General features: G+C 43.5%; 1 protein-coding gene across 5 annotated transcripts in view; it reads left to right on the top strand.

The window, feature by feature from the left end:
* The window catches only part of Asap1 (ArfGAP with SH3 domain, ankyrin repeat and PH domain 1), a 295049-nt gene that overhangs the window by 189790 nt on the left and 77266 nt on the right, over window positions 1-27993 (top strand). For all 5 annotated transcript variants that reach the window (XM_052161438.1, XM_052161439.1, XM_052161436.1 and 2 more), the window contains 5 exons: window positions 1436-1581; window positions 18381-18455; window positions 18980-19029; window positions 24071-24200; window positions 25337-25422. In XM_052161438.1, the coding sequence (XP_052017398.1) occupies window positions 1436-1581; window positions 18381-18455; window positions 18980-19029; window positions 24071-24200; window positions 25337-25422 (487 nt within the window). The remainder of the gene's footprint in view (window positions 1-1435; window positions 1582-18380; window positions 18456-18979; window positions 19030-24070; window positions 24201-25336; window positions 25423-27993) is intronic.

Genomic DNA, 27993 nt, shown 5'->3' with positions numbered 1-27993 from the left:
CAACCCAAGAGAGCCATGCAGCCTGCTGTTTCAGTGACAAAGCAAGAGCAACGATCAAGAGACCAGAAGAAAGAGGTGATATTGGATAGGCGATGATTAGCATGAGGTGCTGAGAAGTTCTCAGATTGTGGAGTGTATCTTAAAGTTGGGATTCTCAGTGAGTGGCCTTCTGTGGTCACTCTGAGGTACTAGGGTGTGAGAAAGGAAAACCAACTATGACTTGACAGGTTTCACATTGCAGTTTCTCTAATGCCAATGCCTAAGTAAGATAAAGGGTTTGAGGAAGAAGACCAAAGGGTCCATTGTAGCCTTTTGTTTGGGCATCCAAGTGGAGATAGATGATTGGATGTATAAGTTTATATTTTAGGGGTCAAGGTACCAACTTAAAACTTTTGGAAAGCATTTAAAGTGATGAAACTTGAGATCTCAAGGCAGTAAAAATAGATAGGAAAATAATATAAAGTCCCAGTGCCAGGGAGGGGCTTTCTAGTGCAATGAGGTCAGATAGGTGAAGAAGCATTGAGGGGTGGGGGGCAGCCATGAGATGGAGGTAGAGGATGATGGAGAGAGCTGATAGCCTGCAAGCCAGGAAGAAGGTACTTTGTGGGAGTAGGGATTACTGTCTGCTCTGCGGAGGCATGTTTGCCGTTTCACATCAGTTCCTTGGTCTGCATTCCTGTAGAGCTGTAGAAATTCCTCAATTTCTACATTTGAAAGAAAGTACTAAGGGGGAAATGTATCCATAAACAGAAGATGAATAATCTTTGTGTCCCAGCTAAAGTAGAAAGCATAGAAGTTGTTGTTGTTGTTGTTGTTGTTGTTGTTGTTATGATCCGAGCATGCAAACACTGTACCTAGAGATGGTTTTACCAAAAAAAAAAAAAGGTTATAGATGCCCATTTGTAGGCCTGGGGCATAAAACAAAATAAAGGAGTCAAGATCAGCGGCAGAGCAAGAAACATGCTACAACTCTTGAGGTTTTCTTTTGTATTTTAAGACTGAGTTTTCTAATGAGAAATTTCTTCATAGTTTCTTAATTGCTGGTGAATGTGGGAAGAATTTTTCCCTTAAATAACTGAAGAATCAGTGAGCGAGCCTGGGTATAAATGAGCTAAGTGCTGTGAAGGAAGCAGGATTCCTCCTTCGAGGAAGAGGGGGGACGGACAGACAGACAGCCACTGCCATCCAGGGGTGGTGGCACCCACCTGTAATCACAGCATAAGAGAGGCCCCCAAGCCTGAGGCCGAACTATATATCAGACCCTGTCTAAAAAGAAAAGAGGGTTCAGTGTACTGCCAGCCTCTGGGCATGGTCAGTAAATAATTGTTGCTGTCTTTCTCTGCCTGCCTTTTAAGAGGTTCCAGTGATCCACATTGAAAAGAACTCCTCCTCGTGGCAAACAACCACTCACACACCTTCTTTGCTTCTTTTTTAGATCATGTACAAAATGAAGAAAACTATGCACAAGTTCTGGATAAGTTCGGAAGTAATTTTCTAAGCAGAGACAACCCTGACCTTGGCACTGCTTTTGTCAAGTTTTCTACACTTACAAAGGAACTGTCCACACTGCTGAAAAATCTGGTGAGTCATGCCATACATCCTGAAGCAGAGCGCTAGCCTCACCAGGCGCGGAGGGCAAGCACCTGCTCCTTACCTCCACCCCCAGGCCTGGGAGGGAAAGTTAAGTCACAGGCCATGCAGTCCTGCAGAGGTCGTGGTTTTCACAGACTTCAGGGTAACATTTCTAGCCGTGTATTGAAGGGAGAGGAGCCACCTGACTGTCTAATACATTCTACCACTGTTAACTGTTTTAAGATAACTATTAGCAGATGTTATTTGGGTTTTTCCCCTTTTATTGAAAAATAGATTTTTCTCTCCATACAATAGATACTACTCCCAGTTCCTTCCTACCTCCCTCTCATCTGGATCTACCCCTTCTGACTCTCCTTAGAAAACAAACAGGCTTCTAAGAGATAATAACAAAATAAGGTAAAGCAAAAAAACTAACATGTCACTGGAATAAGACAAAACAAAGAGAGGGAGAAGAGCCCAAGAAAAGCTCAAGAGACAGGGACGTTCGTTAGCGCACTGAGGAATCCCATAAAACATTAAGCTGGAAGCCATAATTCGTAAGCAGAGGACCAGCGGAGTAAAAGGAGGGAAGAAAGAGATATAAAAGTAAATTCTAAAATGAGATAAAATTTAAAAACAACAAATAAAAAGCCCTGACATGACATCACTCGACAGGGAACCTCCAGATCACCCTCTTCCCGTTGCATCTGCCGCTGGGCGTGCAGCCTGCCCTAAAGCATGGCCTGTTTCCTCGACGAGACGCCTTTGGCTGAACTTGTCAGCTAGGAATAGGGACATGGACCTCTGTCCCTTCAGCTCCTGAACCCCATCCGACATAGGCCCGTGCAGGCCTGCGTGCACAGCTTGTTTTGGTTTTTGTCTTTTTTTTTAAATATTTATTTTGGAAAGCTGGTTAAAAGAGGAAGGATGCTTCAGTGCTGAACAGGCAATGTAAATGCCCCCTGCCTGTATTGTACCTCACTTGTATGTGTGTCTTGGTTTTTGAAATAATGAGCCTCCCTTAATTCTGCATAGCCTTTTACAATCCACCCCACTGCCGACCCCTTATATACCTTTAAGAAAAAGGTTTTAGGAATTACGGAACATGCATGGCAGGAAGAATCCTAAAATATAAGGTCTTTAAAGATGTGGCCCAAGAAGGCAGAGGCAGATGGACAGCAATCAGAGTTTCTTTGCCAACACTGTGTCCAACTATTACCGTATCTTAACTGCAGTCACATTATTGGGCCTGACCATGTGTGTGATTGATTTGGTGCAAATATTTCTTTAAGAACTGTTGTATTTGCCCTTGATTTGATTTAATCCAGTATCATCTAAGTCTTAAGAGGTAGGGGATCACAGCAGTGTGAGGTATTACCGTATTTTCCTCCATTGCTGTCCTGGAAAACAGGCATTCCCTCTCCTCCTGCCCCACCCCCCAGCATTGCACTTGGGTATCCCCTGCAGATCAGGACCTAAGCTCAAATGTCCTCAGCATGGGCGGTTATACAGCAGGCGGGCCTCTGTGTCCTTGCCTGGGAATCCTGTCATAAATCCAGTTGATACAAACAGCTTACAGTAGAAGAATACTGCCTATCTGAAAAGCTGTCCTACAGTCTCTTACCCTGAGTGTTTTGAATAGTCAGAATTTTTTCTCTTGTATTAAAAACATGCATACATCTGTTTTCTTGACCATTTAATTTTAATTGGTAGGTTTTGTCATTGAATAAGTCATAAGTAATATATCATGTAGTCAGAAAAAAATGCTAAACATAAAATACTTTTGTCCTTTCAAAAGCTTGAAAAAAGACAATGTTCCTGTACTTTCTGGTTTAACAAGCCCATGATGTTTCTTTAACTCTTAAACTGCTTGAGCCTCATTTCCTCTTCCTTCTGGGTATTATTTGCCACTTGTTGTGGGGGTTACTTATAGACAAGTAAGCATGGATGCTACAGACCTGTATTAAAAAAGGAAGTGAAGGAAGAGTCACCCTCACTTTGGTAATAACTAGCAGAGAGCCCAAGAAGCTGTTTTCCCAGGGGTCCATCTTGTCACATTAATATCTCACTTTCCAGAAGACCAGATGTGTTTTGACATTAGCCAAAAGTCATCACCCAACATGGGTCCCACACCAGTCTGTATATATATTTGGGTATACTGCAGGTTGGTGCTCAACTGTGTATCTACATGTACCAGACAATTAAGTAAATATGTGTTGCTTTCATATATTCCTATATGTCCATATAAATTGATGTTTATTGAAGACCTCTGAACCTGACAGTGTGTGTTGAGTGCTTGTTATTGTTTGATGTAAAATGGTCCCCACAAGCTCATGGTATATCAGTGACAGGCAAAGTAACTGTTGAAGTGACAGCTATCTTACCGTAGTGCTTAGCTGTCCTGGATTACGTGGCCTCCCAGAGGGTACCAAGTCCTGCTGAGATGATGGAAGTTGTTGGTTCACACTGCTACAAAGCAGCCAGAGCCCACTGTTCTTCCCTGCCGCAGCTGTCTCTACTCTGGGTGCATTGCTTCTACCGCCATATATTCTGGGGATTCTCTTTCCCAAGCTAAAAGTGCTGGCCTTGCTGTTTCACTAGATCTGATAGACTCAGTCCAAGGTTTGGTTTGGTTTGGTTTGGTTTGGTTTGGTTTGGTTTGGTTTGGTTTGGTTTGGTTTTGGTCATGTCCTCTTTTCTTTCATAGAATAATAGAAGTCTAAGGTAGATCAAAAAGAAATTGCTGTAAGACATAATTTATTTCATTTCATTTAGAAAATAAAAATAAACATTTTCTATTGAAGATGGTGAGCGTTCCTGGTGAGCGGCCATAAAAATAATCATTTTACACGGAGTTGGTTCCGTTCACACGGTTACTCTTCTTGGGCTGTCTTTGCCTAAGAAAACTGTAGCTTGTCCTGACAAGCGTGGCATTGTGCTGGCACCTCGGTCTCCCTTGGATCTGCCAGTGGCTTTGGCTTTATTCCCGTAGCTTCACTCTGCATGGCCCTGTCAGATGCTGCTTGCAGAGCTCTGAGATGCAGCGCCGCCTGGGTCCAGGCTTTCCTTTGGAGTCTTGTTGGAAAGATTCCCAACTCTTGGGAAATCAGCGTCAGGTGGATAGTTCTCAGGTCTGCTGGCTGGGGTTGTCTGTAGTTCCATTTGATCAACAGGTATTGCTGCCTCTGAGTGCCTTGCTAACCAAACTCGGGGCAGTGAGGCATCTTTTCTGTGGTCCCAAGTCAAGCACTGAACTTTCTACAGAGACTGATAACTACACCTTCCTAAGAACTATGTGCAAAGCTGTAGTTGTTGTTCAGGAGACAGAAAAGCATATACCAGAACTAATGAGATTGAAATAAGGTCTAGTTACGTGTCATAGTGTCAGCTTCTAGATTTAGTAAAATAATATGTAAGCTGTTTTTGCTGAGGATGTTGGTTGAAGAGTAACAGGATCCTCTCAATACTGTGTTTTCAAATTTTTGTGAGTTTGAATTTTTCAAAATATAAATCAAAATCTAGGCTTCAAATTGTAGTCTAGAGGAAGGAAGAGAAATGTTTAATAAAACATCACTATGCCAAAATGTCATTGGAAAGAAATGTACAGAACCAAAGTGCCCTGGCTTCCACTGTGCCCTGAGGAGGCTGTCGTGTGGTCTTCAGCCTGCTTCCTTTGCACTTCCCTGGGTTTTGTGAGCCAGTTTTTCCCTCCTGGTGAATTTCTTTTTCTAACATCAGTTTCATGGTTGTCATTCTGAGAAGATGGAGGGATCTACTCTGTGCTTCCAGAAGTTGGTCTGTTAGGTTTCTTATGTCTAGGAAATGCTGCCTCTTAGTGGTGAGGAACTGGAGAAACATAGACATGGTAGGGTTTGTTACCGTTAGCGTGTTAGTGACAGGATATAAGAGCTTAAGCTGTGACCTGAAGAGAAAGGTTAGGAAAGAAAAGGTTACCAGCAGCTGCTTCCCTTTGTGGCCTGGAAAGATGCCTACGTCTTGTTTTCTTCACTTGTATAAAATGAGGCTGATGATCAGCCGTGCCGTGTCACTCTCAGTGCATGCTTTGTATGTATCGAGGGTCTGTACAGATGCCGTGAGAGGCAGGAGGGACCTATCAGTGATAAGATACACACCTGAGCCTCCCCATAGAAGTTTGTGTTATGTTCGGATTTTCAGGCGTTGTGTAAAGCACCTATGTACCATGTGGTTCACTCTTACCGTGCCCATTTGGGATTCAGTGTATTAGTGAGAAGGACTGCTTTTACAATGCGTTTCTTAGAATAAATAGATAAAAGTAGACTGCTCTTGAATTTAGCTGCTTGTGATTTCGTATCATGTTTTTAACTACTGAAAAGAAAGCAATAATAAAATGATGCGTGGTGACCAGTGCTGGCTGGTCATGTGGTCCCAGCAAAGGACATGAAGGGTCAACAGACAGCATCACATACATTTCAGGTACCCATACTTTAAATTGCTCTGGGGAAGAGATTCTCCGTGGTCATGCGGACGCCATTTAAATGCCATGACCTCATACTCCCGTACTCCCATGCTGTAGTGGTCTTACGGGCTGTATGCAAACCTTATATAATGTAGTGAGGTGTGCCCAGAGGACGTATAGTCCAGGGGACTCTTGGTGCCCCATCCCTCCTCTGCTCCCCCCTTCCCACAGCCCCGCAGCTTGTCCTCCAGCAGTGGAGAGCAGCTACTGCTGCAGAGCTGCTGGAGCGCTGGAGCCCAGTTCCGCAGTGGCAGGGCACTTCCTGTTTACAGTTTCTGACTGCAGAATGTTGTGGTTTGGGTTAAGGATTGCTTTTTGTTTTATTTTGGTTTTCTTTTTTTTAAGTCTCTTTTCCCCTAGATGAAAATAGCTGAAAATATGGTTGTTGGATCTAGATTTTTATCACATTATTTTTGAGAATTTTCTTTGAAATGTTAAAAAGTGTAGAAAAGATAGTTATGCCCATTGGTAATTGCAGATACTGTGAACTCTAATGCATTTTTGAAGATCTCATCTTTTCTCATTTAAACTAAAATATAATTACGTATTTTTCCCTTCCCATTCCTCCCTCCCACCCCCCCATCCCTTGTTCCCTCTCAGCCTCTGTTTGACTGTTAATGCCGTGTGTCCTACCCCTCAATACTGGATAACCGACTAAGGGCTCATTCCCAGGGAGACGGTTTCTTGGTTTCAGCATTCCACAGTTGCCTCAACTTCTCTGTCTAGACCCCTGAGGTTTCCCTTCCATGTTAGCATATCTGTTGGTGTTAAAACAGGTAAAGCTTTCTTCTCATTTCTCAGAGACACAGTGTCACAACATAGTTCTTTGTCCTCCCCCACCCCCCTTTGGTGATCCTGTGTTCTGCCGAAGATGTTCCTGTTAGTTCTGGTCCCCAGGTGAGAACTTATCTTTTCACAGAGTGAAAATACACAATTGGAAGGTTTTGGAGTTTGTACTGCATTCGCCACCCTGCCCTGATAGGACTCATGACCAGTTAGCATTGTGGGACATTCTGTTAACTAAGCTTTGTCCATGGGTGTGTGTGGGTGGATGACAAGAGGGGAAGGATTTGGAGTGTTTCTTTTCTTTTCTTTTTTTTTTTATTATTATGAAAGTTACATAGCAGCCTTATTTATAATAGCCAGAAGCTGGAAAGAACCCAGACGTCCCTCAATGGAGGAATGGATACAGAAAATGTGGTATATTTACACATTAAAAACAATGAATTCATGAAATTCTTAGGCAAATGGATGGAACTGGAAAATATCTTAAGTGAGGTAACACAATCAAATGCAGTCACTGATAAGTGGATATTAGCCCAGAAGCTCTGAATACCCAAGACACAACTCACATATCAAATGATTCCCAAGAAGAAGGAAGGAGAGGGCCCTGGTCCTGGAAAGGCTTGATGCAGCATTGTAGGGGAGTACCAGGACAGAGAAGTGGGAGGGGGTTGATTGGGGAATGGGCGGAGGGAAGAGGGCTTATGGGACTTATGGGGAGGGGGATCCGGGAAAGGGAAAATCATTTGGAATGTAAACAAAGAATATAGAAAGAAAGAAAGAAAGAAAGAAAGAAAGAAAGAAAGAAAGAAAGAAAGAAAGAAAGAAAGAAAGAAAGAAAGAAAGAAAGAAAGAAAGAAACAAAGAAAGAAACAAAGAAAGAAACAAAGAAAGAAACAAAGAAAGAAACAAAGAAAGAAACAAAGAAAGAAACAAAGAAAGAGAGAGAAAGAAAGAAAGAGAGAGAAAGAAAGAAAGAAAGAAAGTAAGTTAGTTACATGTGTTTACTACAGTAAAACAGGAATATAGAAAAATTCAAAAATAAAGATTATTATGTAATTTTAGTGTCTGATATTTTAATGTAGTCTTTCCTTTATACATTTAGATATATTGCTTACATATCAAAGTGTGTGTATAAATATACATACATGCATACATATATATATTGTATCCAAAATCCTTCCAGTTAGATAATCTTAGGATTTGGGGTTTATATCTTAGATAGGGGACAGTGTAGGTGTCGTGTATTCTATAATGCCACCAAGGTGTTCTCATTGCAGTGAGACATTGAACACGCATGTGGAATGAACTGAGCTCCACTCCAAATCAGAGCTACCTACAGTGAAATATAGTCTATTATGGGAGGCCTGGGTGTCAACAAAAATGTATATCATGTATTTATTTCAGAAGCTTTTAGAGTCTTTTTCTTCTGTTTTGGAAGCTGGTTAACTATCTGACATATAAATAAAATTGGAAAGTCATTTTTATGGTCCAGTTGTGGCCAGACCATAACCAATGACTTGGAATTTTCTCTCGTCAGTACACAGTTACCATGTAATAAATATATGCAGTGTAAAGAAGTCACACGTAAACCGAGCTGAATTTTAAATTAGTAAGAGCTATTGCACATTTAAAATATTTTAAGTAGAAATCCAGATCGTGATTTTTAAGTAGAATTGAATTTTCAGCCTACAACATTTTCATGTAGCAGATAACACTTTCATCAAGAGTGTATACGCAGTATCATTGTGAACTGATCCTTAACTCAAGATATACTTGGAAAACAGCACTAGGAACCAGGGGAGGCATGCTTTAAAGCTATGGGTCCAAAGCAGAAGAAGGGAGGAGGAAAGTGTGTAAGAAACAACTGGCTGGAGAACCCCATGCATTCCATATTAAATGTAGTCAGAAATAAATCTGAGAAGGGCAGAGGCAGGATGAAATTAAGAATAAACACAGCTAAAGAAAGGGATCATCTGAACTAACATTTTAAAACTAGCATTTAGATGAGCTCTTCTCAAAGAGGTTCCATGGGAAATTCATGATTCTTACATAAGAAAGTCGGTGATCAAATAAGTTTGAAAGCATCGGATTGGTCAAGATTCTTCATTCTCGTGTGTCTAAGCGTCTAACACACAAATGTGCACCAGTCTCCTTGAGTAATATTGACGCCTCTTAGAACTCTCACCAAAGAACATACTTTTTTGTTTTAGTCTGTGCCCTTCGCTCCTTTGGTCTGTTATGACTGACATGAAGAACTGCCTTTCGAACCCAGTCTTCAAGTAGCATCTCACTACATCTGCCCCTAGACCATGAATAGACTGCCCTCTAATGCACTGCGTGCACTGTGTGTGCTAAGAGACTGAAACGCCCAAGAGGTCAGCAGCAGACATGCTGTAGCTTTAGAGGTGGCTGTAACAGAGTTCAGACCTCTGCTCTGCTGCTTCACAGGCCTGGTCACCAGAGACAGATCTCTCATGTTCTCACTTACCCATCCGGACTGCAGGGGAGTCACATCTTCACTCTGGTGGGACCCTTGTCCTGATCACAGATAGTTTTATGGATTCTTTTGAGAGTATGTTTTTAAAAGCTGGTAGAGATGATTTCCCTTAGAAGAGGAACTAAACAGCATTCAACAGTAGTTTTTATTGCATATTACAGTGAGGTGAACATGTAAATTAAAGTAAGTATTAAAAATATAGACTTTCTAAAGTGTCCCTTGATTCACCAACTTTTACCAGGTGCCCACTATATGCCAGGTTCTGTGGTGGTCATGACTGTCCCTTTCTGTTGGACAATGCTTGCACAAAACATTTTGATAGCTCACTCTAAAGAATTATTTAATTTCAGAGAGGAAAAGAAAGATGGACATAGAGACAGAATTTTACAAAGCCTCCTGCCTTTGGGTTTCCATGAGTTGGGGAATTTTTGATTTCTTGGAAGTAGCTGATAGCCCAGATTTGTAATCTAAGATTCCTCATGTGCATGGATGCTCTTGAGCTGTATCCACCGAGAATGTACCACACAGTCAACCTTTAGGTAGGGTTTTGAATCCTGAATGTTTCCATGAAAGCCAAATGAAATGTTTTAGAACATGCAGATAGAGCCCAAGAAGGAGGGAAACCCAGGGCATGGTGGGCTCTGTTCTCAGTCAGGGGCATGAAGGTGGGGTGCTTACAAGGAGGCCTCACTGTTCCTCCTGACACACCCTAAACCCAGGCATACCAGCATCTTAAGTTGTACTACAGTCCTTCCAGAGTCAACTGTTGTAAAACATGAATAGGACATGTGATAGAGACATCATAGAAAACGAGGAAAATGTAAACCAATGTCACAGAATGGTTTTGTTATAATTCACACATGGCAAATTATAAATGAGATGCATGGAAATGAAATTTAAAGTCTAAAAGTTGGTCAAGAACTGATTATCATTCCAAGTACTAAGGGCCAGGATGACTTTTTCAAGCCAAGATCCAAGTGTGTGGGCTGGGTCCTTTAGCTTCCTCATTTGTCTGAAATGTTAGAGCTCCACTTCTCCTTCTGATGTGGTGGTTCTCCAGTGGGGTAAGAGGAAACAGTGCTTTATTCTTCCTGTGTGGAGATGTTAAACCATACCTACTGTTCACATGGTCTTAAGATTTCCATATCCCTTAACTCCCACACTGCCTTTTTTCTTTGTGTAATGTTTCCAGGAAAATTGGAATCCCACTCGAATTCAGTCTTGTCAGATGCCATCAGCATATGGTGGGCCTTGAATTTTCCAGAATTCTGTAGAGCAGCCTTTGTTTCTCTCTGGCTGAAGGCATTCCCTCCTCAATAGGAATTTGAATTTTCTGCTGTGGACAGCCCTAAGACTCAGAGAGTGGCTCTTACTTTATTTAATTCACTTGAAGAACTTACTAAGACATGGGCTGTTGGGCTCCACCCTCAAGAAGCTCTGGTCAGTTGGATTTGGGAGTCCATCTCTAATGTGTTTTCAGGTCACAGTCTAGGACACAGTCAGAACCCCCTGCCCCCGAGTTCTGGAATCCCATGCTGCCATGTGAAAGCTTTTTCTTTCACACTTGATGTGGTGCTGGGTTTTGCTTTTGTATAGTCAGCTTTTGCTGATTCGATGTGTAACTTGTGTTCCTGATCAAATGTTTGCTAATATGACTGAGTCTTGGCTACTCAGGAAGCTGAAGCATGGGGCTTGGGGAAGGAGATGGAAGGCTGGAGAAGCGTGGACGGATGCACACAAGATGCTGGAAAGGTTGCTTATGCTGTGAGTGAGTGCTCCTACACCCAGGACCGCCACCTTCTCTGTGACCCAGGGACTCACAGAAGCCTTTTCCTGTTCAAGGCAGCTGGTGCTGATCTGGGTTAGCCACAAGGGAAAAGGTTGGCAGGGCCAGACCTAAACTTAGGAGTTTGACTTAACCTGACTCCAGCTAGCAGGAAGCAGGAATTGGTTTCAGACAGGAAAGTGATGTGCCCCAGTTGTCACTTTAAATGAGTATAGCAAGACAGAGGACATGAAAATGGCCTTTGGAGGAAAGCAAATTGCCCTTAATAACCTGACCATCTGGTTCATTCATGCTTTGGCCTTCATCAAATTTACTCTGAGCTTGCTAGAGAGGTTAATCTAGTGAGACTACGACCCATTTTGTAGAGTTCTTTCACCCTAGTAACTTAGCAAAGGCTTAAGCACAGTATCCTCTGCCACTTTAATCAACAGTGTAATTCAGGCTGTGCTACGGAGATGTAACATACCATAATGGGGTGCGATGTTATGCTAAGAGATGGCCTTGATGAATGAGCAGAAAAGCCGGACCATAGGGTTTATCTGGAGAGCATGTGGTGCAGTACCGACAAGCAGTGTTTTAGATTCCCCCATTCCCTCACTACCTTCTTTTCTTCCACTACTGTTTAGCCTTCCAAATGTGTGTTTAAAAAAAAAATCTAAGAAAATAAACCTAGTTTTGTTTAATTTCGCCCATCTCCTGCCTAGCATTCTATACACATTTGAGTCCATTGAGTGCATCTCACATAAATCCCCCGAGGGTACAAGAGCTTGGTTTTATCATTTGCACCTCAGCAGCGAGGAGAGCAGGCCTCTAAAAGGGTAAGTGGGGGTGACTAGTCCAATAACACTCTCAGTTAAATGTGATAAGGTAAGCCTCGGGCACCCTGAAAGCTGAGTTGAGAAAAACTCTTAAAATACCAGGCAGACAAAGTAGCCTGGACTCTTTGCTGGGGGTAGGAGTAGCTTCAGACCGTGAACGAACACTGCGTTTCTACTTCCTGCCTGTGCAGTGAAGACAGTTTTAATGCACAACCTTAATCTGATGTGTCAGTAATAGCTGATGACAGTGGTCCTCTGCATCTAAAGGACCTAAAGGTTCTTTAGTTTCCTAAAGGAAACTAAAATCATGGAATTTAGTGTAGTCTGAAACATTTAGGGAAACATTTTGAAACATTGGGGTATAAGAATAGCATAAATAATTTGATGACTTCAAAGTCGCACCTGTTCCATGTTTAATGTTTCAACAAGCTACTATGTAAAATCTCTGCGGCTGTTCATTAACTCTATGGACTCATGGTAACTCCGGCTTACTGTTTACAGGAAAGGAAATAGCTTGGAAGCTGGGTCTATCAGTTTTACCATTGCGTAGCTGAAAGCACAAAGATCCAGGTCATCATTAGCAGGAAGGCATTTTAGACAAGAAGCAGAAAAGGAACACGGGAAGGGGCCAAGGCAAGAAATAGTATCCATGTGACTGCTTCTTCCCTCAGGCGCCATCACCTCCATCTCACCACCTCCGGTGCACCATCATACTGTGTGTCCATCAAGGCATTAATCCATTCCTAGTCGCAGGCTTCATGATCCATTTGTATCTGGAGACTCTTGCATGGACACAAGAAAAGATGTGCCTTACTAATTTGTACGTTTTCTAACGTAGTCGGAGTGACAGAATTAGCAGTCACACTGAATAGTCAGTAAGCGGAGTAACATGAGTGAGTTCCAGGGTGCCTTGTGGGTACCCTCTCTTCCTTATTCCCTGCTCCCCAGACCATTTGCACTGGCACTAATTGAAGGAAATACTGGGGCACCAGAGAGGTTAAACAATAACTCATACATAATGGTGATGGTCACATGTATCCTGGAAAGCAGTCTAATGATAAACTCTTTACATGTGCTTTTTCCATTGTGTTTTAAAGTAGTTAGCAGAATAGAATGATATCATTGTGACATTTTTTTACTTATATATCATGTTTTTTCTTTGCACCCTCCTACCACCTCGCTCAGTTCCCCTTCTTCATTGTTCCCCTTTCTCTGCCCAAGTGGTCCTTTCTCCTGCTTCTGGGTCACGTATGTTCTGTTTACCTCTATTGCCGTCTTTCCTTTTAGAGAGGAAATTTAAATCTAGATTTAATGCATGAAAGAAAACACACAGAATCTGTCTCTCCAGTGCTGGCTTATTTCGCTTAGCATGATGATCTCCAGGTACCCGTTTCCAATAGCTGTAAGACATTTGGTTACTGCCTAGGGTGTGAAGGAGTTAACACTCGAGACAGAAAACCTAAGTTATACCAGGGAATTGCCGATTTAACTGCGGGAGCTGGCTCATTATTTTAATTGGATTTTCCAAAGTGTTGAGCAAGTCAGCAGATTTGCATTAGCTTTGCTTTGAGAGAAATTGTTTCTTTTTGCAGAGAAGGAGAGAGAGCCAAGGAGCAGTGGAGAGAGCCTGTCAGAATTAGCTAGAGATGATGAATGCTACCAGATCATGTCCTTGTTAATTAACACAGCCGTGTGTGTGTGTGTGTGTGTGTGTGTGTGTGTGTGTGTGTGTGTGCGCGCGCGCACGTATGTGTGAATGACTGAGTGGCCCATTGGTAGAACTGGACTACTTTCCATTCCAAGGTGGGCAAATAAGAAACTTCTGGCCTTCTCTGAGGGCAGCACTCCACGGCTGCCAGGGCACAGCTGGGAGTCCAGCAGGGGGCTCGGGTTGGCACTGTGGCCTGTGCTGCTCTGTGCACCTGCTGTGGTCATCCCAAGAGCCTCCCACTCAGAAGCCCACCCTCTGAGATGGAGGAGATGGGTAAAGTAACACATCGGCAAACAGACAGGAGGGTGTCTACCATGGAGATTTATATGTTGGGGTAAAAAGTCAAAACAGAATATGTGTTTCTATACAGAGCAAGAGCTGTTTTGAAGTCATCTTCAGGTAGGATTGTGATGGCTTGTTTGTATAACCAGTTTGTGATGAATAGTTTGTGAGGAATAAATGTTTATTTTTGTAGAAGCCTATATTAATTACAATTATATGTTTAAGAAACCCCTAGTGCACTATGAAAAGATAGATCCCAGCTTCCTTGTCTAAGTTCTTCCAAGTTCCAGGAAGGGTATAAAGTACGGACTAGCAGGGGACAGCCCTTTAGGAAGGAACAGTCACTCATTAGGCACACCGGTATATTTAGTGTAAGGAAGCATAATCCCTGAAATGGCATTTAAAATACTGCTTGCTTAAATAAGATGGAAATATAGATAATTTTGGTTTTTCTGTAGATCGTGTGTATGTTTGAAAATGAGCCTTGCTGTGAAGCTCACACTGACCTCTAATCGGCAAGCCTCCTGCCTCAGAGCGAACTTCTGCATCTTGTGGACTTGATTCATGTAAAGGCACTTACCCTAATTGGGTTTGGTTGTTACAGAAAGGGAAATAGTTTGAAAGTTGGGAAAATCGATGCAGAATAATCAATGGCATTTAAGTAAAGTACCACCAAGATGTTCCATGGTACCCGTCTCCTAAAGCATCCCCTGAAGGCTAATGACAGTGACAGCAGGAAGTCTGCTCCTGTCGTCCTGTGCTGACTACACTGAAATTGCCCGTGAGGACAACACTTCACAGTTTGATAGAACTTGTTTGGGTTGTCAGGATTTCTGGACTATTAAGAAAATGAAAATACTAGAAGACTCTAAAATCCTAAGACTAAAATCATATAATTCACCTGTCACAGAGCAACACACTAAGATATCTGGAGGAACAGATGTTTTCTTCATTGAGATTTCCAAGAGAGAAACGGTCTGTGTTCCAGCTACCACCACCCCCCTTCTCTGCTATCTTCCTGGTGCCACTCAGTTCCCGGTTGCCTGCCACCAAGAGAAGGAACTTTTTGCCTGGGAAGGGAGCTGGATAGAGTTAGTATATTATAGTAATTTTTTTCCTGTGACCTTTTCCGAAGCTTAACCACCGGGGAAAATCCAGATTTCTAAATTTATAATGTATTGTCTGCTGTTTCTTATTAGCCCCCAAGAATACGTGTGTAGATGACCACAGTGAAATTCTTAATTCTTGGGGTTTTCCGTGAGTGCAGTGCCTCAACCCAGTGCTTAACCACAGTGATGACATTGGTTACTCTGTGCGGTTAGAGCATAGATTTTGGAGAGACTTGCTCTTCAGAAGAACCTTCACCTTTAGCACTAACCACAGATTTCATCCCATGGTGTTCTGTAATGCAACCTTCATGTCAAAGTAGCAGCAAGCTTTAATTATTGCTTCATTCACAAGGATTTGAGACAGTGAGGAAAAAAATCTAGGGCTGGAAGTTGAAATGTGCTTTTAATCTTTGTTTTCCATATTGCTTTAAATACTGTTTCTTTTTGAACAAAGCAGTACATTGCTTATTTTTAAAGAACGTTTGAATATGTATGTGAAGTTGTGTGCATGTTTGCGTATGCATACCTGTGTGCAACCTCAGCTGTTGTTCTCAAACACCTTCATGTTTGTCGAGGCTGGACCGCTCTCATTAGCAGAGGGCTCACCAAGTAGGTTCAGCGGGCGTGGCAGAGCTCCATGGAGTCTCTGTCCCTATTCCCCAGCACTAGAGTTACAAGTGGGGGCCAGCAGGTAGATAGATCTGCCCTTTCTAAACATGGGTTATGGCAGCTAACTTAGGACCTCATGCTTGCAAGGAGGGCATAAAATAATAATAATAACAACAACAACAACAACAATGAAAAAAAACCTTTTTCTCCCCATCCTCTCTACCACCGTGTCCTTCAGAGCACTGACACCAGCAGATTACTATGTGTTTCTCTAGAAATAATACACACATACGTTTTCCCCCATCTTTTTAAAAGTAAATCTTGTTCCCTGTAAGTACCTTTTATTCCCCCCATATATCACATAAAGAAAGAAACTTCTCATAAGTGCTACAGTTTCCCCAGCCAGCGCCCATTGTTGGGCACACTGTTTCCATCAGTGTGAACAGCCCACGGAGGGGAGCCTCGGACAGCCAGTGCTGTATTCCATACCTTCTGCCAGTCCTGCCGGAGCAGCAGTTCAGTACTGCATACTGTTTGGGTTTGGGAATGTCAGCATGGACTCGCAGCTCCTACCGTCAAGAACTGTACACTGGGGAGATGGACAGTAGACGAATGCAGAAGTGAGGAGCACACACATGATGGGGCATGGGAAGTCCTTTGAGTGAAGTTGGTGTCAGAATGGTTACAAGCAGAAGAGTTGATGCTGGTTTGGTTAGCAAGGAATTAAATTGGGCCCACCCTCACTCATCACCCACACTCTCTCTTACGAGCCTTGGGCAGAGGGTCCTGGGGGCTTACTCTGCCAGAACAAAATTGAGAGCTAGGAGCAAAGTATCTCCAGTTTAGTGTCTAGGGCAGACGGCTGAATTCTTTGGATCTTCATTTTCTCTTGTCATGCCCAAGGCATTTCCAGCCTTTTTATTTTTGAGGACCACAATTATAAATTCTAGGTGGAGCCTTAATAAGAGAGGAGGCACCTAGTCTCTTACTGCGGTTCAATAGGCCGGGAATCCTTGATATTCATGGGAGGCCTGACCTTTACTGAAGAGTAGATGGTGAGGAGAGGGATCAGAGACTGACTGGGAGGAAAGGAGGAAGGGGAAATTATGGATGGATGGATAGATAGATAGATAGATAGATAGATAGATTTAAAAAATATTCTTAAGTGGTCTTTTTGCCCTAGTTTCCAAAACCATTATTATGGGTTCTCATAGACGTTCAGAATTTAGCAATCTGGCTTGCTTGCTAAGCTGAATTGTATGTTAGAATTGCCTTGGCAGGAACCCTACGCCCTCTGGTGGTATATACTGGAAAACCTCCCTCAGATGTAAAGCCAGGAGAAGTTTAGCAAAGAGCCTGACAGAGCTGCTGCCGGGAAACCCAGGGTGTGAGCAACAGAGCTGCACTGAGAGAAGACAGAGCCAAAAGACAGAACGTCTTTCTCTTCTCTGCCTCTCTGCCCCCTCGTTTTCGGACTCATAACTGGCTTTTTAAAAATATAAGCAGGTTTTTAGCACTCACCAAGTGTCTGTGTGTTAGGCTCTGTCCATCTCCATGTGCTGGCAGTAGGATGCAGCCCCTCCACTCTGCCAACCCCAGGCCAGTACATACATGTACAGCATTGCAAGTCCTCATGCCATTTGTGCCTCGCTGTGTATCTGCTGCCAATGGAGAAAGAAACCCCACTCGGAGCAAGAGCAGCGGGCTGCTCATCTCCGCCCGCCCGCTCACCAAAAAAATCTATCAATGCTTTGGCCATGCAGAGCTCTGCCAGCGCAGCTGTCCCTGGGAATTACCAGGGTCTTGTGGGCTGTCTTTTAAACCACCCTTTGGTTCCTCCAGCTGGGCGGCAGCTCAGCCTCTTTCTCCATTAGACTCCTCTGTACTGTGTTGACGTGCAGACTAGTGCTGCAGAGCAAGAGAAAGCCTGCCCCGCAACCTGCTAAAGACTTGGTTTAGTTAAGTGTTGTTGTTCTTGCCTAGGAACCTGTAATCCCCGGCAGAAAGATTGTGAATTCAAGGGTTGCATGGGCTACAGAGCCAGACCTGTCGGTGGTGGTGGTGGTGGTGGTGGTGGTGGTGGTGGTGGTGGTGGTGGTGATAAGAGCAGCTGAGGCTGCTGCGGTGATCAGAACAGCCAAGGTCATCATCAGTGAGCATCTAATCTCATGCAAGATGAATATAATCACAGATAGAGTGCATACTGTAAGAGCACAAAAGGGAAACAGTGAAAGCCGGTTACTTACTTCCCTCCATGTTCTTGACAGGAAACTGAAGAAAAGTCAAAGAGTTGCAGATTGTTAGAAGTCGCACTGAAAGTGCTGACGTGGGTAGCAGTCGCTTGTGCCCTTCTGTAGGTGCGTCATTCTGGGCCCACACTGTAGCTCTGCTCACAGCTGGGCTTCTCACGTGCCACATCTCCCTCCTCATTCCTACAGCTTCAGTGTGAGGCTTCCACCAGCAAGAGGATGCCTACACATACAGTAGAGATACGGTAGACATACGGTAGGCATACGGTAGACATACAGTAGACACACAGTAGACATACAGTAGACATACAGTAGACATACAGCAGGCATACAGCAGGCATACAGTAGACATACAGTAGACACAGCTCTTCCCTGAGCCCGGTGGGCGGATCCACGGAATAGCTTTCACTGCTTGGTGTGCATTCTTTTAATTCTCCGTCTTTTCTCTGTGTTCATCTTTCAGCTCCAGGGTCTGAGCCACAATGTGATCTTCACCTTGGATTCCTTGTTAAAAGGAGACCTGAAGGGAGTCAAAGGAGTAAGTGGCCAGAAATTGTTTTACTCTTAAGTTGAAAGAGTTGGGTTTATTTGGAGTTTGTTGTTGTTGTTGTTGTTGTTTTGTTTTGTTTTACTTTTTTTACATATTAGTACTTATTTGAAAATCTCTGGACATTTTCAGCACAAAATGTTCTTGGAAACTTGTCGTTAGAAAGTGTTGCGACTTCACATGATGGTACCCACTGGACACAAGACTAGGCCCTTTCAGAAAGCTTGGTTGCTCCTTGATGGGGGGAGGGCATGGGCGTAGGGGAGGAGTGGGCCCCAGGCTGGCCTCCCAGGGTGATTGACACAGACCAGGCTCTGAGCAGCTCTGGCTCCTGCTTCTTTGATAGGACCAGGAGGGTTCCCCTCCCACCTCTGCAGGGCTTCTCACCTATGAACAGTGCACACGTGGTTTCCGATCTCCAAAAGGAAGCTGGTTTCGTTCAGATGCTGTTTCTGTTACTTATTGGAGGAAAGGTGAATAACGGTCTTCATTTTTCTTGTTTTCTCTTTTCTAAGGATCTCAAGAAGCCATTTGACAAAGCCTGGAAAGATTATGAGACGAAGTTGTAAGTGCTGCTTTGTTTTGTGTGTTGTGTTAAGTCATTGTCATGAGTTTCCACAATGAGAACAGGACAGGGGCCAATGAACTAATATATTCGCGGTGATCTGGTTAAAAGCCACACATACACACGGTTATCCCAGCCCTCTGGAGGCTGGGCAATCCTGGGCTCTAGTAAAAAAAAAAAGCAAGAGCTGCCTGGGCTACATGGTAAGACAGTGCCTCCAAAAGCTCAACACCCAGAAACCCTCACGCGGCCGGTGCCGACTCTGGGGTGGCAGGCGCTGTGTTGGTCGTGGGTATGAACTGTCAAGTCGGAAGCTTATGCATGTGCACAGTGCTCTTGTATTATTACTGTCACATAACTCTAAACCACGTGCATCTCTGTATAGTGTAGCAGTTAGGAAATAATCAAAGACTAACTGGTGCTTGTGATACCGGTTTTATCTGCCAGGATTTACACCAGTATGTGTTTTACACATGACACCCTGACACTACTCATTAGTGTGCACCGCTCTCTGTCCATCCAGAAACTGAAGTCTAATTCTAGACTAGCTGAAGGAGTTTTGAAGGTTATGTAGTTAGTGACCATTACGGTGGCATTCATGCTGGATCTGTCTGACCCAGAGACTGAGTGGTATAACTTGGGGCCAGAGAAGTAGACTCTGGGATTTTCGTGGGGGGTTAGGGGATCATAGGCCCTGGCTGGCCTCAAATTTATGATCCTCTTGACAACATTTCCAGTTGTTGGAGTGACATGTACCCCACACCCAGTCCCTTTATTTCTAGAGATTTGTGACACCAGACAGTGGGTACATAGGAAAATATGTGTTTCAAAGCATATGAAAGCATAAGTTGTAGAGTGACGTCCATTTCTGTAGACAGCAATAGCAGCTGAATGAAGAGAAGCAGAACAACTTGGGATCGAGTGTATTTTTCCCAAACTGTTTCTGCAAAACTTAATACTAGTATACTGTTGAAGAAGCACTGCTGTAGGAACTGGTGTGTGTGTGTGTGTGTGTGTGTGTGTGTGCGCGCGCGCGTGCGCGCGCATGGTGTGGATGAGTGTTGAGTCCACGTCTCTTGTGGGAAGCAAGTGAGGTGCACCGTGAGGCAGTGAGTTAAGCATCCCTGCTGTTGAGTCCTCAAATAAGGCTTGGGTTGGGTTTGGTTTTTAATACCTTCCTATAGATAAATTTCTTTCCTAGGATAGGTTTCTTCCTCATTAGAGTTTCATGATGGGAAAGAGGGCAGTGTTTCTCTACTTGATATAATAGGGAGTTCATTCAGTTTTTGAAAACTACAAACAAAATGCCTTTTACACAGAGTTAATTTAGGCTCCTGTGCCGCACGCTTGCTCCAGCCCACTCAGGTCTATGCTGTTTACTGTCCTGTTTTCACTCAGTGAATCGATACTCTCACTCCTGCAAAAACAAAGATGTTTCACTTATTACCTTTCAAATAAGCAGGAAGCCTAGAACTTTCTATGGCTGTCTTCTTTGTACAACTCGAGGCACAGAGGGCTGTGTTTGAGTTTGTGGACTTCAGAACCATTACCAGTTTTGTGATCTTGAGCCAGGATACTTTATTTTTGATGGCCTTTTTAAAAGTCAAGTGCTTTTAAAAAGTTAACTCCTACTCACACTTTTGTGACCACAAAACAATGTATTAAAGTGGTTTTCTGCAAAGTTGTTACTTAATTGTTGCGCTTTGTATATTGTGCTAAGGATCAAACTCAGAGCAGCCTTGCATGTGCTGAGGAAGCTCCCCCACCCTGAGCTACTCCCCTGCTCTTGGTATTTTGAGACAACCTTACTGTGCACTAAGATTGACATTGAACTTCCTGTGTAGCTCAGGCTGGCCACAAGCTTTGGGCTGTAAGCATGTACCACCATTCTCAGCATTTACTGTTTCAATAATCATTATTTTTATCAAAATAATACATGAGCTTATATGAAAGCACCAAATGTATTAGTATCAACAAAGACTCAGACAGCAGGTCATGGAAACTCCCAGCAGCAGTAGTTTAAACATGGTAGAAGTTTATCACAGAGTGGAAAGCCTTCTAGAAAGGACCAGACTCCCAGACAGCATCTCTCACTCGTCCATATTGTTTACCAAGTCTAAATTCAATAAATGTGGACTGTTCCTAATGATGTGAGGCCCTGATAAACCATGGGACTAGGGGAATGTTGAGTCAGCAGTGAGCGTGCCCCACTTCCCCGCCGTACCCACCCTTGTTGGTGCGACTCCTCTGCCCACTTCTCTGTCCTGATCTGCCAGTCCTACTTTTTCCTCCAGCCCTTTCTTTTGGTTTCTGGCTTGTCTGTCACTGTTTTACAGTAGTTCTTGCTCTTGTTCCTTGGCTTACCTGGAACATCTATGTGTGGATATGGCCCCTTTGTACTGGTAGCCGTCCCCTTCCTACCTCCATTTTCCAGCTTGGTTAATAACAGTTTTTGGATAAGTTGTCAGTGCTTATATTTTTATCTAACCGGTGTATTATGATTGACTCTCCTTTCTTTTAGTAGATTTTTAATTTTTTTTTAATGACTAGCTGCCTTAGTTCATTTGCTTAGTTCTGTATCAATCTTTTGTGAACACTTTTAGAGTTGTTTGGTGGGAACCACTAGAGTTAATACACCAGAGATCACATTTTGTCTTTATTCTAGCGTCTTCAGAATGAGAGTTTGACTTACTATAAAAAAAAAATAATCTAGATTTTATAATTTCCCCGTACAATGTTAAAGGGTAGTTGGACATGCTGACTTGAGCCGGCAGATCCAAGCAGAGGTAAGATCAAGAGTTCAAAACCATGAGGCCTCCTTTGGGGCTTTCAATTTTATGATGGCAGTCAGTATAGCTTTCTTGTTAGCATTACAGAAATCTTACAGTTCTCTCAGCCCCTTCTGGTGGCTCTGCATGGGGGCATTGTGAAAGCTAGAGTTTTGTTTTGTTTTCTGATTACAAACGCCAGAATGTGTTCAAAAGAGAGAGTGTAAACTAAAAGGAAAACCTTAGTGTGAAGTGAAAGAACATCAGGAAGTTGATTATGGAAGCGAAGAGTATTCTAGACCAAAGGGCAACAGCTTCCATCCCTCTCGTTACAAAAGCTCTAGAAATCGCCATGAGATCTTGTTTAGTGAGACAGCGGAAAGCTCTGTGCCCAGGTGGATGTCAGCGTTCAAACTCTGTGGCCAGGTAACTGAACTCTGCTGGGCCTTCTGTCCTGCTCACAAGGAGGACTCATCTTGGAAACCTAACTGCCCATCAACTCTCTCTCGCCTGGAACTGCATTTCCTCTCACTGCGTTTCCTGTACTTTCCCCTCCGTCCCTCCCTCCCCCCTCTTTCTTTTTCTTTCTTTCTTTCTTTCTTTCTTTCTTTCTTTCTTTCTTTCTTTCTTTCTTTCTTTCTTTCTTTCTTTCTTTCCTTCCTTCCTTCCTTCCTTCCTTCCTTCCTTCCTTCCTTCCTTCCTTCTTTCTTTCTTTCTTTCTTTCTTTCTTTCTTTCTTTCTTTCTCTATTTTTAAAGAGTTTTTTCTTACATACTATATCCTGATTATGGTTCCCCCTCCTTCTCCTCCTCCCCATTCCTCTCCCCCTTGCCACGGAGGACAGCCTTCGCTTTTTGCTCTTACATGGGTTTTACCTCTGCTTTCTAACTGTCAGACAAGTTCCTTCACCCGTCATTGTCTGCAGCTGTTGTCGTAGATGATCTCGTCTTGCTCACCTCTGGACTGCCATGCCACTGTGAGTCCACGTAGGGAAAGGAAGTAAGCACCTGTCAGGGATTGTCACCACAGTGGACCAGACAGCCAGTCACACCTGTCCCCCATGCTTCTGCTTCTCATCCCAACCACATCAGTAGAGAAAGCTGAGATTTAACTCTTTCCACTAAAATCCTTTCTTTGATTGCTAAGGTAACGTGGTCAAAATGTCGTCTGATGCCACTTTTGATGAGTGAGAATGAGTCTCCATCAAGTTTGCCATAGCTTTACAAGTGGTTGGCAGCTGATGTTTCCTGTGTCTGTGTAGGCAAGGCTACTTAGCCAGTTATTGCTTTTGGTTCCCCATTCTGCACCCACTACAACTTAGGTTAAATCAGTCAGTCTTTTCAGTCACAGTTGGAAAGTCAAGGATATTTCTGAAATTCAAAGTCCATTTCAAGTTAAGTGCATTTGTGAGAAGAGTACCAAGCAGCAGCCATCACTGCCCTCAGGTACTGTAGGGTTAGGGTGTGCCTCACGTCACGTCCCTGCTCACGCAGCCTCCCCTCCTCACTGAACATCCCAAGTTAGACATAGGCATTTCCCCCAGCCCTGTCATGCGCAGTTCCGTGACAAGCAGTGAAATTGTCCAGCTGTGCTACTGAAATATGTCTGTCTCAGAAGTTAGCTTTGACCAGTTTTTAAATGTACAGACCGAAATCCATTTGTACTGTGTCTTTAATTCTGAAGTCTCTAACTTTCTGCCTCTTATTCATCGAAAAGTGATTTACCTAAGAAAAAGTAAACCATTCAGATTTACTCCTGCCAACCAAAGTATAAAAAGAGCTGTGTGTCCGTCACAAGTGTAATCTCTTAATGGAGTTGTAAGAAGCGTCCTAGAGGAAGTTCACACACGATGTTTGTTCCCTTTGAACTCACATCTCTACTAATGATTTGACTCCGTCATCTTAAGAAACGTTGCCTCTCAACTAGTTAAACTGTTTACTTAAGGGAAAGACACCAAGAGTTGAACCCAAGGTCTTGTGCTCTTCGACAGGCTACAGCCCCAGTTCAAAATCAGTGTTTTGAGTGGTAGATAAGAAGGGCTCCCGATTTCTCTCTGCGCGCGCGCACACACACACACACACACACACACACACACACCACACACTCACACCTGCCCCACAGTCACAGCCCACCCCACCCGACTCCACCCATTGTACATGTGATGTACTTGGTGGACGCATCAGTACGGCACCATCCAGAGGCAAGCCTACGCTCGGGACCACACTTGGCGTTGAGGGTTATCTTTGTTTTAATGGTCGTATGCTTTTGTTGCAGTACAAAAATTGAGAAGGAGAAAAGAGAGCACGCGAAGCAGCACGGGATGATCCGAACAGAGATAACAGGCGCTGAGATTGCAGAAGAAATGGAAAAGGAGCGGCGGCTTTTTCAGCTCCAGATGTGTGAAGTAAGAGCAGACCGTCTCAGACGCAGCATCCTCTGCTCCCCAGCAGGCTAGGGTTGATGCTTGGAGGAGGGACTGTTTCCTAAGGATTCTAATCTCCCTTTTTCTCCAAGCCCTTTGGGATCGACATTGCACTGTTGTCTCATATTTTGAGCCCTTGGTCCTATGGGCCTCTTTAAGCCAACCCGGGATTCGTTGGTGAGAACCTCGATGTTGCTTGCGAGTGACTGGGGGAGCCCTGGTGGGAGGTAACGTGGGTGAGTGGTACTGCATTGGAGCACGTGGTTATCTAAAGCATGGATCCTGCTTGAGTGACAGTTTAAACGAAGCTGTCCAGTGAGGAAGTCTGCGCTCGTGGAACAGGGCAGGAAAAGCATGCTGCCGTTAACTTACAGCTGTGGTTCTCAAACTGAAACCCCACCAAAACCTGGACCCCATTAGCCTGCGCACTCACTGTGAGGCAACTGGAGCCAAGGAGAGACTTTCTGGCTTAGAAAACCCTGGTGGAGAGTGTGTAATTTAAGTTTTTCTCCTGACTCCCCACCACCCCCACCTCTGCTGCTGCTTTTCTTTGGTATTTCTTTTTCTTCCTCATAAGCCTGTAGCTCCTTGACCTTTTCTGGGTGTGAACTCTTAACATCACAAGTGAGCTGTGCGCAGTGTCACTGGAAGATTCTGCCCAGTGATAAGACCAAAGCCATTACCGTGCTTAACTGTGGCACCTTGTTTTTATTCTTTTTCTGGCTTGCTTCTTTTTAAATAGAGATTTCTCCCTCTGATTTATCTCCTTGTTAAAAGTTTCAGTATCTCGTGGAACATTCTCGAAGGCCTGCTCTCCCACCTGTCTTGTGCAGAGAACAGTGTGTCTCAGGACTATGTGAATATAGGTTTGAGATCCACGGTACCTACAGAAAACAGTTGTGTCATGGAGTGCGCTTGCTGTGTTTCCTTCTCGCTTGTCTCGTAAAGGACTTAGCGAACCTTAACACTAACTGCATTTGTGCACACTGACTGTGCTCCAACAGCCTTCCCCAAGCAAAGCTCACCTACCTGGGCAGGATTAGCAGTACTGTTCTTCCACATGAGTTTGAGAGCCCCCTCTTGAGTTGCCAACATGAAATTCTGCTTTCTTTCCTCAGTATCTCATTAAAGTTAATGAAATCAAGACCAAAAAGGGTGTGGACCTGCTGCAGAACCTTATCAAGTATTATCATGCACAGTGCAAGTAAGTGTTGCATTACTTATCATGCTTGGAATCAGCCCTTGCTGGGCCTCTTGGTTTCACTACTTGTCTCTTAATTCTCCTCTATTGAGTGACTGTCAGTAGTAGCAGCTAAATAGATGAGAAACTGTAAATAGTAGTATTAGCTTCTGTTATCAGCATTTTGTATAAATTAGCAGCTTACAATAAACAACTGTTTGATTAGTCTGAAGTGATGTCTTCCTCCACAGCTTGGGCATAAATCCGTGTCCCAAAGACCATTCTATTAATGCTGCCTCTCCCCATACACATTTCTTGTTGTTTTCCCTGTTACTTTTACCTTGTATTCCTATCCACAATTTCTTGGTATGGGTTCATTATCTAAACTTTAGTTCTTGGAGTATTTCAGATGCTTAGCACTATAGAAAGATTTCTGTGAAAGTGTTCTATCCTGAGACAAGCATTGCTCTGTAGTGTACCACACTACAATAACACCAGTCTAGGAGAACCTTTGTGTGCAAATGACAAGGTGCAAATCCCTGCTGGATAAGGCCCCTCACTGAGTGCCAGTGGCATCTGTCATTTGTGGTTGGAACTTCTGACCCACACCCCCAGGTCTTCATGAGGATATAAGAGTAAAATAAAGCATTTTGAAGTACTTACTGATGGGGCAGTTGTGGTGTTGGAACTAATTCATACATGTCATGGTTAGGGTGTTTCTCTTTACAAAAGACCAAATTAATTTTTATGTAAAGTAGTTAACTGTTTTGAAGGTAAATTCTACCTTATATAAATGCGCTTTGTAAATGGAAAGAATATATTTCAATACATACTCAATATAGCTACATTTACAAGGTTTTGAAATGTGTAGGGAAGCTCTGGCCTGAGGACCTGAGCGAAATTTACCTTTATGGTACAGTGGACAGTTATAAACATTAAAGTAAGCTGCAGCGATTCCTGATTTTAATTGAATGTGGTATTTTTGTCTTGGATCAGCTTCAGGTTTTTTTGTTTGTTTGTTGTTGTTGTGTTTTTTTTTTTTTAGAAACATTTACTCTGCAAACTTTTACCAAACGAGATGAATGTCTGAGTCTTCTGAATTGCAGCTCTTGACAGCAAATCTTTACCTGATTTTAAAAATCTTTCTTAATTCCTAAGTGTGGATAGAAGAGTTTGAGGTCTCCATGCATGCTTTTCCCAAACCATAAAGTGCTTTGCAAACTGTGTGTCTGTCCCTTAGCCTCTGTGATAGCAGCAGCATTTAGAGTGGGTGGAGCCTGACACTGTTACTGCTCGGTTCTCTTTCTGCTTTCCCACCCACAGCCATTCACTGGCCTCCTCCCAAAGGCTGGGTGCTCTGCTAGGCCCTGGAGTCGAATTCAAGCAGAGCTGCTTTCTGGGGGTTGTGGTCTGGTACCGGCAGTCAGGTACCTGGTAGTCATAAGCCATTCTAGGACCCGTACCATGGGCACCAAGAGAAGGAGAGACTCCTGCAAAGGATAAGGAGGGCAGTGGCTGTATCTGAAAGAAGGTGATGGTGGGGCTTCGCATGGGCCTTGGAGGGCAGGTGGACTCTGGGATCTGGTCACAGAGACTTTCACTAGAGCACAGAAAGATGGTCAGAAGGACAGACCAACAGGACACACTCCCTAAGGAGGTGAGGTGCCGAGCCATCGGATGGCCGATCCTTGGCTTTGTCTCTACGTTGCCCAATTGTGGGAATGCAGCATCAAGAAGCTAGGGAGATTTCTTCCAGAGATCCTTCCTCCTGTCAGTCAGTCCCTCCCAACCCATATTAATATGCAGAGTGTGGCCCTGTACAGCAATCTCTATTCACATCTCTATTTTAAAGATTTCTCCTGAGCTCCAACTCCAGTTCCCAGATGGTTTTCAGGAGACCCAGCCAGCACTCACCAGGGAGTTTGCTACATAATTCTCTGGGGAATGACAGCCCCTCAGTATGGATCTAGTGTTTACGTTGGAAAGAGTAGAAACAAACTGTCCCTACCTGTTCCAACTCACCCACATTACTGCTCACTCACCGTGAACATTGCCAATAGCACCCTACTTTCAAAACAAACCACCCACTCCTTTTACTACGGGATTTATTGTGATCTGCAGAGGCAAGAGCATTCACAAGCATTACTCTCTTTGATCATGACAGATTAAACTAACAAGTAACAGCTCCCAGGAACTTACGTACAGCCCAGGACATCTGGACTCACCAGTTTTCACATGTGATTTCCCTTTTATATCGTACAATCAGGGCACTTTAATTCAGAATGATCCGTAACTTGTCCATATGGGAATTTGTTTAGTAGATGCTTAAACATGTCAGTACTGACATAGAAACCACAGAATCCAAGGGAAATTAGTTAGACATCCAAATTCAAAGCTCTGTTTAAGAAAAGATACTGATAGAAAACCAGGAAGACAACCCACTGAGTGGGATAAAGAATCTGTAAGCCACTTACCTAATGAAGACTGAGAATACTGAAGGATAAAGAATACAACCACAAAGGAGACTCCAGTTTTTTTTTTTTTGACTGGGAGAAGAGTTTGAATAGCCATTTTTCTGAAGGAGATATATAATTA

The sequence above is a fragment of the Apodemus sylvaticus genome, chromosome 17 (genome assembly GCF_947179515.1).
Source record: "Apodemus sylvaticus chromosome 17, mApoSyl1.1, whole genome shotgun sequence".
In the NCBI taxonomy this organism is placed as follows: Eukaryota; Metazoa; Chordata; class Mammalia; order Rodentia; family Muridae; genus Apodemus; species Apodemus sylvaticus.
This window is presented reverse-complemented; position numbering and strand designations above follow the sequence as displayed.